This window comes from Gymnogyps californianus, chromosome 22 (assembly GCF_018139145.2).
Source record: "Gymnogyps californianus isolate 813 chromosome 22, ASM1813914v2, whole genome shotgun sequence".
In the NCBI taxonomy this organism is placed as follows: Eukaryota; Metazoa; Chordata; class Aves; order Accipitriformes; family Cathartidae; genus Gymnogyps; species Gymnogyps californianus.
In genome coordinates, this window is record NC_059492.1 from 7,565,881 (window position 1) to 7,576,533 (window position 10,653).

At 53.6% G+C, this 10,653-nt stretch overlaps 1 protein-coding gene across 2 annotated transcripts; it reads right to left on the minus strand.

Moving 5' to 3' along the window:
* Positions 1–4,193: 4,193 nt before the first annotated feature.
* RSPO1 (R-spondin 1) lies at positions 4,194–9,790 on the minus strand. 2 transcript variants are annotated; one of them, XM_050909734.1, is made up of 5 exons: positions 9,697–9,790; positions 7,177–7,368; positions 5,802–5,951; positions 5,183–5,371; positions 4,194–4,351 (listed from the first exon to the last, which is right to left on the minus strand). In XM_050909734.1, exons 1-5 carry the CDS (start codon positions 9,788–9,790, stop codon positions 4,194–4,196), a joined length of 783 nt encoding a protein of 260 aa, XP_050765691.1. The 2 variants fall into 2 exon arrangements, with proteins under 2 accessions (XP_050765691.1, XP_050765692.1); XM_050909735.1 differs by lacking the exon at positions 5,183–5,371.
* Positions 9,791–10,653: the final 863 nt, after the last annotated feature.

Below are 10,653 nucleotides of genomic sequence, written 5' to 3' on the forward strand. Positions count from 1 at the left end.
GTACGCCAGTGCTGCAGATCTCTCTCACGGGAATTAAGTGTTTACTAGCAATCTGGAAGCTAAAGCATTTACATATAAATGTTTTACTTTTGTGATTTGATTTTAATACTCATGAAAAGTGACTTCTTTTCTGGAAAGCTGCACATGCTGCATCGTGCATGTTAGCCTTGCGCGTCGCAGGGTTTGACGTGGCCTTGTGCAGGCCGTTTCAGTGGTGAATGGCAGACGAGGTTCTAACCAGGCGTTGTAGCTTGTGCTGTAAATAACAATGTATTATCTACCTGGCTGCCTCTTTATTTTCTGCTAAGATCCTGCTGCTCTTCAAAAATCATGGAGATTCTGGCAAGCAGCTCCATCTACACTATGGTTTGGCATTCAGTTGGGTATAATGTATTATCATGTATTTAAATGCCATCGGCATGGTTTATTTATGGTGACTGGTTAAGTACAGCTGGTATTTCTGTAATTTTAATAGAGGGGGTTTTTTAAATGTTATGCCTAACATCTCTCTCTGTGAAGACTATTGACTTAAAATCTGTAAATATATATAAAATATCCCTTTTAGTGTTCTTAGACAATGTAATCCAAATAATAGTATTAGGGATAACCTGTTTCACTATCCTACTTTATTTCCTTTAATCAAAGCTAAGATTTCTTCTGAGTGAGAAATCATTTTAATGTAAACATGAACTAAAAAGTGTATATACATTGCCTCCATCTCCATGGGGGTGGAAAGCTAGTAAATTATTGTTTGAGGAGTATGTGTGCACACATTTAACTTGACTGTAGCTGATGAAAAATACACATTTGTATTACACAGAGAGGATAAGAACATAATACAACCAACCTGTGTTTGGTGAAATTTATCTGCTTTAGCTCCTAAATCTCGGCAAATGAGGCAGCAATTAAACAGTTCCAAACCCACGATAGTCAGCGGTTAATACATTATTCCTTGCCCTTTGTTCCCCATTACATGGCATGAATTACCCAAAAGCTAAGTAAACTGCCTAGAAACTGTCCTGCAGATTTTGAGTAGAATTCTGTCCAGTGAATAAACACCAGTTTGTTCACCAGTAAAGATGAAGATGTTTTCTATGCAACAGAGTTTCTGACAAGGATCTGTCTGTCTGTCTATACATCTAGCAACTACTTCTCCAGTTCAGCAACTAGGTGGTCAAAGTACAGAACACGAACACGTGCCGAAGTCGGAGCAGCAACATTTCCATGCCATGATCCGTATAGGTACGGTTGGCGTCTGGACAGTAGACAGAAGTTACCTCGGAGAGGCTCTCTCTTTCGAGACGTTTTTGATGAGTTGGGATTTGGCTCCAGTTTTGGTGAATAAAGCAAACCAAGCTTGTTCAGCAAACCCATGTATTTATTTATTTGTTTAAAGAAGCATATTTTACAGTGATGCCATGGAGAGAACACCACAACAGATTTTATTTGGTGGGCTGAAAGAGAGCGTTCATGTGCATGTGAGTTGAGATGACATCAACCTATCTAAGGAAATCTCCGGCTTGGACTGTTGAGCTCAGCGTGCAAATCACGTTGGTCAAAGGCAAAATGTTTCTAAATTCATAAATGAACCAGCTCTCTGGGAGTGGGAATAAGCACAATTCTCGAGCTGATTTAAAAAAGAAAAGAAATTGGATTTATTTTTTGTATTTTCCTCCTAATTTTTCTAAAACAATTTAATTTTAAAATCACCCATACTGAAAAATCTTGGATTTTCTTAATATGCATTTTAAACTTTCCTTTGCCTTTCTCCCTTTTTCTTCCCGTTTTGCTATGAAAAAGGAAGACAGAAGGGAAAAGGCTACAACAGAAAGATGTTTGTCAGTTTTTCTAAAAAACTCTAGAGAGTTCTATAAAATAGGTTGTGTGGATTTATTATATGCAGTTTAGTTTTGAAATAGTTGTGCTAATATTGCCGTGAGTTACTGTAGGGAATCCAGTCAGTTAGCAGAGCCTCCGTGTGTAAAACCTTACTAATGCACTCTCTCTTTTCTCTAATCCTTGTTGAGAACTGGATTGAGATACTGCAGCAGGAGGGAGGGAGGAGTCGTTTATGAATTAGCAAGCTGGTGAGGTTCATGAAAGGGTTACTGATTATTGCTGCTAAAAAGCGGAAGGGAAAAACGGTTCTGCTTACATGCAACGCCATGGCACAAACAAAATACTTATCTCACAGGCTAGCTGAGGCTAGAAAATAAAGTGAGATCTGATCTTTCAGCTGGGAGGCTTTCAGGAATCGTCTGAACACGATCCATAAACAACTCAAAGGATGACTTAAGAACCTCTTTCTCTCTCTGCTTGGTACGCTGGTCGTTTATCATTGTGCTGAAATGGAATCCCCTTTAAAAGATATAACGGCTTCTTGTTTACTTAAACACAAAGTGGATGATGGGCTGAAAGGTTTTGCTGCCAGCAGAGCAGTCACGGAGAGCTTGGTACAGCTCCGGAGCTGAAACAACTGTGCAGCTCCCACGTTCTGCGCTGAGCCAAACCAGCCGCAAAGCGGACGGGGCGAAGGGAGAGTTTAGGTGTCCGCCGCCGGAGCCGAGTCCTCGGCGGGCGCCACGAACCGCCGGCTCTTCGCAGGAGAAGACCAGGAGTGCCGGGCGCGGGCAGGCGACCCGTCGGAGCGAGCGGGGGGCTCTCCCGCAGGCGTCCCCGCACACTCGCTGGCTCGCTCTGCCCTCCAAAACCGCAGAGCAGAGAAGGCGGTACGAAAGCAAGCGCAGCGGAGATTGTATTCGCCAGGTTTAGCTTTGGGGTGAGCTTTTCCCTGCCCGTCACCTTACCAGGGGAGCTAGGAGCTTCAGCAGCAGGTCACTGATCCGCCCCGGGGCACATCTCTGGGAGCCACGGCACCTCCCCTGGCTCCGTCCCTCAGGACCAGAGGGCTTTTGCTGAACTCTAGAGGAATTAAATGTCTGTACATACTTATATCGAGGAAGCAGATTTTAAAATAGAAGGGAAACTGAGCAGTATGCCACCTCGAGACACTGCCGGGGGTAAAGCTCTCTGTGCAGAGAAGGCAGCGTTCATGTGCGCCCCGCGCGGGTCTCACTCGGTCTCTGTCCTGCACGGTCCTCACCCCGGTTCCTCTGCCCGGGCGTTGGCTCTTGCAAAGCAGGAGTGCTTGTGCTGAATCCAGGGAATTCCAGTCGGTGGCATGCAGACCAGTAGTTTCCACCAAACTTAAAAGTTTGCTTCTCTTCTGCAGAGCCCGAACCGTGCCTTCCCCCTCCCACCTGCCTTCCCTCCTGCTACCGCCTGGGTGGTGTCCGGGCAGATGGACGAGCGTGGTTGTAACCTCTCATTTTCTCAATCTGGTGCATGTTAACTGGATCCTTCAGTGGGAAATTCCTCAGGGGCTCCGCGGAGCGCAGCTGGGCTCCTGCGAGCGCAGGACGGCTGATCTGTGGCTGCAGTGCAGCTGGCAACGTTTTCTGGGATTTTCTTAAAGCTTTGGTGAGTTTCCCTTCCACAAGTGAGTCTCTGTCCTGTGGGACACCAGCCTCCATAGGGGCCAAGGCATGAACCACACACTCAGGAAGCTGGTTGTCATTTTGTTTTTTTGTTTTTTTAATTTGAAATAACTCTTTGAAGCAGATTCAGGGCAGATACCACTGACCTCTTACCACAAACGTTTAACATGTATTCGCAATGATAAAGTCATACAGCTTAAAACACAAAATAAAGGGTGGGGGGAAGAGAAAGAGGCCCCTGCCTTTGTGTGAGTCCGGGTCCCAGGTCAGGGAGAGCGGCCGTGCGGGTCCAGTCTCGTCCCTCTGGCTGCGGCCGTGCTGCGCTGGGGCCACGCGTCCCGTCTCGAGCTGAGGCCTTTGGTCATGAAGTCTCGCGCCTGGGTCCTTCGCTGACTCATACGCCACCTCTCCTCCCCGCAGCGTGCCCTGTGGAGCCCTGGGGAGATGGGCTTCCCTCCGTGTGCGCTCCCACTCCTCTTCTCGGCAGCATCCTTCTGCGATCCTGGGTGGTGCGTGTGTGTGCAGCCTCCTTAAATATCGTGTACGTGGTTTCTGTTGGGTCTGTGGGTTGATCTGGGAGTATATGTCTGTTTTTCTGGACACGTGTACATGTTGTGTAGCAGTGCTCTGGTTCAATAAAGCTTTCATATACATAGCAGCAATGAAGTCTTGCCATCAGGTGACATAAAGGGGCAGCTACTGGGCAGGGCTAGCGGACGTCGCGGGGACCGCAGCCCCTCTCTGTTTGCTCTTTCTCTTCTTGGTGCCAGACTTAGCGTCTTTGGTGTCTTTCTGATTTCTGTTCCCATTTGCATTGTCTTCCTTTCCTTGCTCTTCCTTTTTCTTCCTTTTCCCTGCAGCAAAGCAAAGGGGCACCGTGAGGCTCTCCGGCAGAGCGAGCTGGCCCGCGGCCCGCTGCTGCCGGGGGTGGCCCGAAGGGCCTGCGCCCGTCCCCGCGCAGAGAGGTGCCCGAGAGCCGCCCTGTCTGCCCGGCTGTGCTCTGCAGTGCGAGCTGTTGCCTAAATATAAACAGGGAAGAAGGATCAAATCTGGATTTAGCTTTGTAATTGTCCGTCTCCAGCAGAAGTGTTAACACTTGCATTTCTCCGCGGCTGCATACCAAGCCCCTTAGCTAACGCACGCTGCTGTGTGCATCAGAGGAACAGATCGGCCGTGTCTGCCTCCCCCTGCCCGGCTGTTTAAGCCCTGTGGTGTTAGTCACTGCTCAGAACCGGTTTCCCTCAAAACACTCAACCCAGCTGCAATCCTTGTCCATCCCGTAAGAGGATGACCAAACCACCATTCATCCTGAAGACTCTCTGATTCCTGGGAAAAACACAGACCTAAGCATTCTGGTAGAGGAGAAGATGACTCCCACCACCGCAGCGCACAGGCGTGCACCTTCGGCTGCTCAGCTGCCTTGCTGCTCTCTGGCCTGGGAAGAAGCTAAAATATCTGAAAACCCAGGGGACACGCGGCAAGCTGTGCTGAGCATCACCCACCCAGGGGTCTGTACCAGTTCCACCCAGGGGTCTTTCTAGCTGCCGTCACGTCGTGTTCCCTGTACCGCAGAGGGGCAGTGGGATGCGCAGCACATTTATGATACTGGACAATTGGCTGAATACTTGTGCCTGACAAATAAAGGGTGCTGGGGAGGGATGGCGAGATATTCCACGTCTGCTCACCTTCGGGGCACTGGTTCTTCTGCACGGTGCATCGCCGCACCTCCGTGGTGGCAGGACACAGGGACACGTCTCCGGAGGGAGCCTGTAGAATCCGCCGCGTTCGGTCTTCGTTGCCCTTCTTGAAGCCACAGAGCTTCCTCTTCTTGGAGCAGGGCCCCCAGGGCCCCCACTCACTCATTTCACATTGTGCTGCCAGATAACAAGAGAGGCCAGCAGTAACTCTCATTTCTCCGTTGCTGCCTCAGGACTTCCCGGAGCCCTTGCACAGCACCGCACCTCTCCCCCACTTTAGGCTTGAAGGGTACGTGTGTTTCCCCAGCAGCTTCCTAAGTTTTCAAGGCACCCCCTTCCTTGCCGTACCGCACAAACTCTGAGTCACGCTTCACAAACACGCGGCAGCAACGCTGGGGTGCTGCTCCCCGTCTAGGCTGGTTTCCAGAGGGCTCTGCCCTCTGAAGGGCTGGGTCTGCCCTGTACCGTCACCCCCTCGACATGGGCACGATGAGCCATCGTCTCTCAGGGGTTCATTTTATCATCTAAACCAAACCGTAGCAACACGTGCGACTGGACCCAACAGATGCACAAAAAGCTCAGTGAAAGGTGCCCCAGCATCGCTTACCAGGACTGCTGCACTCCATGGTGCCGTTGGCAGCAGAGTAGCCTTCGGGGCATGTGACGTAACATCTCCCTTTGTGCAAATACAAACCTTCCTTACATTTTGTGCAAAAGTTTCGACTGAAACAGGACTCACAGTTCTCAATTTTGCATTCTGGGGGAAAAAAACACAAAGCCGTCATGTAGTCTGATGTGAGCAAAAGACTCAGGAAGCTCTTGACTGCTAACTGGAGTTCGCTCCTGGCTCCAAGGGGTCTGCCAACAGCCAGGGCAAGTCTCTGAACGTCCTGCCAGGCCTGGTTGTGCTACTCAGATAGGAGTCAGTTTTCTTTGCACTGTTCCCTGGTACAGGACAGAGCCACTGTGCTGCAGCTCTCATAGCCAGCAGCAGCCGCTGCCAGATCGAAATCAGGCAGGGGGGAAAAGGTTTGGGCGGGTGTTCAGCTTGAGCATCAGTCAGCCAAAGTGGGACAGTGCAAAGAATAAAGTGCCGTATCAACTGCTCCAGCTGCAGCTACAGTATGAGCTGCAAAGAAATGGAGTTAGACAGAAATCTGGCCGTGAGGGTGGTTTGCATGAAACTGCCAGGGAAGTGATCACATTTTTCCATGTCCAGCTTCTTCCTGGTGCTCTGGCTGAAAGAGGCAGCCCCAGGCCAAGGATCGCGTTCAGAGAGCTGCTTGGCTATGGTGAACGGGCAGAGGAGAGAAGAAAAGGTACTTGTGCGAGCAGTACCTTAAAAGCTGAAAGGATCTCCCTCCTCCTCCTCCCTCCCAAAGAAAGAGGGTGCCAGTCTGGCAGCCCAGGTAACAGAGCTTCCCAAATGTCCTGCAAGATGCCATGTCCACAGCGTACCTGGGTGGTGCTGAGCGTGCTGCGAAGGGGTAACCCAGCCCTGAAGGCTCTGCGGTGCCTCTGCTGATGGACAATTGGTCCGTTACCACCGCCTGCCCGCAGCACGGAGAGATCCACAGAGGCTCTCAAAGACCAGGAAGGCCAAAACTCAAGTCAAAACCTGCATGGAAGGGCTGATGTGGGGGCAGTGGATGCTTACCCGCCTTCTGAGGGCCCTGTTCGGGCAGTATCTAGCGGCTGTTCAAAGGGAAGGAGCATCTCAGCCTGGCTGCACGCTGCCCCAGCTGCACAGTGCCGCGGCGGGGAAGCGCCTGGGCGCTCAAGGTGCATTAGCCATCATCAGCATAAATTATGGGGTTATTCCCTGGGTAGACCGCTGCCCTGCTCAGCACTGCGTTCACCCCTTCGATACAGCCACAGCATCTCCTCTCACCTGACCGGAGGCAGCACGATCCCCTGCAAAGCACCGCAAAGCACCACCACCCCACAGCATTTCGCCCGTTCCCTCCCACCCCCATACTCACTGATGCACTTGTTCATGTCTGTATTGCGAAGGCCGAAGTATCCCAGTGGACAAGATGGTAGGCAAATCCCAATTTGCCGGATATCATTCCTCTCCAGAAGGATGAAGAGTTTGGGGGAACATCTCAAGCATCCATTGAACTCGGAGCACAGGTCGCAGCCTCTGGCACAGCCCTGACTCAGCTCGGTGCTAACTGGAAGAGCAAGAGAGAGGCAGCGGTTAGTGCCCGTCTGCATGGCCGGGCTCTGCATGCACCGGCTTCGGCCTCAAAACACCGGCACCACCGCCAGGAAGGGCAGGGACCGGGGCAGCCCGAGGACTGGGCTCCTGCTGCAGTGACACGCTCGCTGCGGCTCCCGGCACCGCTCCAGCCGGGCGTCACGGCCCCGTGCCCCATGCCTGCAGGCGCCAGTGCCACGCCAAGCACAGGCGCAAGGGTCACGACAGCAGCAGCAGTGAGGAGCAGGACCCAGAAGCAGCCACCAACTCTACACAGGGTCCCAGCGCTGTCTCCCCACCAGCCCCTGCCTCCCAGCCCTCTCCATCAGCCCGGCCGCCCGTGCTGGGCAGACACCCATGAGGGACACGTGCCCGGGTGGGCCAGCACCTCCCCGCCGCGTCCCCTCTCGGAGCTGGCAGTGCCGAGCTACGGGCGCGCTGCAGGACGAGCAGGGACCAGAGCCACGCGGTGCTGGAGCGAAACCGTCTGACTAATTCTGTGCTGCACTTCGAGCCAGGCTGCGTCCCAAGCTAGATCTCGCTCTGACCCCACTTATGTTAACTATATCTGGCAGCGCAGGAGATTTCACTGCCCCCAAAATAGAGATGTGTTCTCAGCTTCTAAGTTCAGTCCAAGAAAAATACTCAATCCCATGTTTTGTGAGTTTTCTGCTTTTAATTATCATATAAAATGCTGCTTGTTTTGAAACCAATAGCATTCTTTGCAGGCTAGAATGCAGGTTATTTTTATTAGTTTATTATGCAAGCAGTGTCCTTGTTTATAGAAAAGCTGTGTATTTAAAAAATGTATTCTTTTAAATACTGTGTTTACTACACTTCAAAAGCAAGCGTGGAGCACCATAGTGTTCACATGCCAGACCGAGAGGTAAGAAAACTTTCCTCTCCCCCCACAGTGACCTGAGACCCCGGCAGCTCCCCCGCTGCCTGTCCCAGCCCCATCGCTGGGTCTGGGGGCACGGAGGCTGCCGCAGCCTTGGGAAATGAAACAGAATGCAGAGGGGGTCCCCAGCCCCGTGGACCCTCAGTGCCCGGCTGCCAGGAGGGTTTGCCAGGTCTGGGCTGGGACCTTCCCTCGGCATTTTGGGCCCTGGCCCCCCGTACGCAGGGACCCCCGGGGGACCCGGCCCCATCCCTCCCGCAGCACTGGGCCGCGGTGCCAAGGTCTGCCTCTATGGCAAAGGTATAAACCGGGCCCTTGCTGGAAATTGCACTTTATAGCATTAGCCATGACATCAAGTTTTCCTTGTTCTCACAGGGCTCAGCAGTCCCAGTTTTAATATAAAATCATTTTTATATAATTTAATTTAAAACAGTTTTAATGTAAACCAGTTCTAAAACTAGCTTACATAAATGATGGCAAACCCATGTGGCTGCTCTTGTGCCGATTCAGCCTGGTTGTTGTGTGTGAGCCCCGAGCTGGAACCGGCCAAGGACCGTCTGGGCTGGAGGGATAATTAAAACCCCGTGCACCTCAGGTTGTACCGCGGCCCGGCTGCCCCATGGCCCAACACCCCTGCAGCAGCTGAGCAGGCACCCGTGCATGGCCGCTGCCCGGGGCAGAGCCTGCCGGGGGGCTCCGGGCGGGACGAGGTGGCCGCAGGAGAAAGGACGGTGCGGGGCAGGAGCCTGCCAGCAGAGCAGCGCTGGGGAGGCAGATGGGGAGCGATGCTCGGCTCGTGCTCACACGCTCCCTTCCCTTCCTTCTACCGCTCACTTCTCCCGGGAAGGCGCCTGACGATGGTGGGGGACCCGGAGGCTGCCAGCTTCGGCGGGGCGCAGGGTGGGATGCGTGCTGCTGCCTGCCCGCTCAGTGCCTGCGGGGCCGAAGGCGGGCAGGGGCCACGGCAGTGGGGGCACTGCGGGAAGGGGGGAGGCCGACCCCGTCCTGCTCTGCAGAGCAAACTCCTCCGGCCATGAGCGCTGCTGTGGGCACCAGCTTACCCAAAGGCCGCAGCCCCGGGGAGCAGCGCTGGCCGGTCCCTGCCCCGAGCCACAGGCTGTGGGGCAGCTCCTCCCCGTCCCTGCCCGGCGCTGCCTGCGGGGTTAGTGGGGGCAGCTGCCGGGGCGCCGGGGCAATTGCCTGCGGCTCGGGGCTGTGGCAGGTCCAGCGGGACAGGGTAGTGCACGTCTCTGCACGGGAGTGGGACCCGGGGAGCTCCGAGGGCTCACGGGTCACCCCAGGCTCTGCCCAGCTCTCTGTGTTTGGTAAACACATTCACCATCTGCACGGACCGTACAGCATCACGAGAGGAAGTAGAGAAGAAAAGCGTTTCATACATACTTCGTCTTTGCCTCTTGCCCTTCACCACTTTGCTGCTGCCTGTTAGATCCATCGAGCTTAGAAAAACCACCACCACAAACAGTCCAAGCTGCATAGTAACTCTCCAGCGCTGCAGCCCCTCTGTCGCAGGGTGGTCGGAGGAGCCTGCTCCGCAGCTGGGGATCTCTCTGCTGCCGCTAAAACGTCTCGGGCGGGATCAGAGCTGAGAGTCTGTGCATGAAGCCTGGTACGGGACCATATCCACAAACTACATCAGCAACAGCGAGCTTAGGTAGCAGGTAACATGGCTCTACCTTCATCCCTGTAAGGAGCACAGGAGCTTGGCTCTAGTCCCATCTGGGGGCTCTGGCAGCGAGCGTTAGCTGCTTGCAGTTTCCAAGTGCACTCGCAGGAACTGCAAAGGAAGAGGAGAACAGATTAACTCGACAGTCGACATTGCTCCCGTAACGGCTGGGGCTTGGCACTGCAGCAGGCGAGCGTGGAAGCTGTGGGGCGAACAGGGGGAGCAGCGTGCAGAGGGTGCAGGCAGACGGCGGCACCCGGAGTGGCGTGGGGCAAATCGCCCTCCAACCTCATCCACAAGTCACTGCATTGCTTAATAACAGTTAGCACATGTAGAAACGCCTAGCGCAGCTTTGCCATCTGCCGATGCTGCATACGGTTAGAGCTGTAACTTGTTTAAAATAGTGCCAGTCCCCCTCGGCCGCCCCTCCTCGAGTAGCAGATGGCCTCTGCGGACTGCCAAGCGCACAAGATGTTTCCCATCAAGTGGGCACCTCTGGGGCTGGTAGTCGAGCCAAGCAGAAAGCCAGCTTGCAGTCCCAAGCCAGAGACGGGGCTGCCTGGGGACGGGGCGGGATCGTCCCACGAGCTGCTCGAAACGCCGCTTTTCTGCTCGGAGGGAATTTCCAAACCTCCCAGCTCCCATTCCCCCAGAGTGGCTGGGAAGGGTCAGCG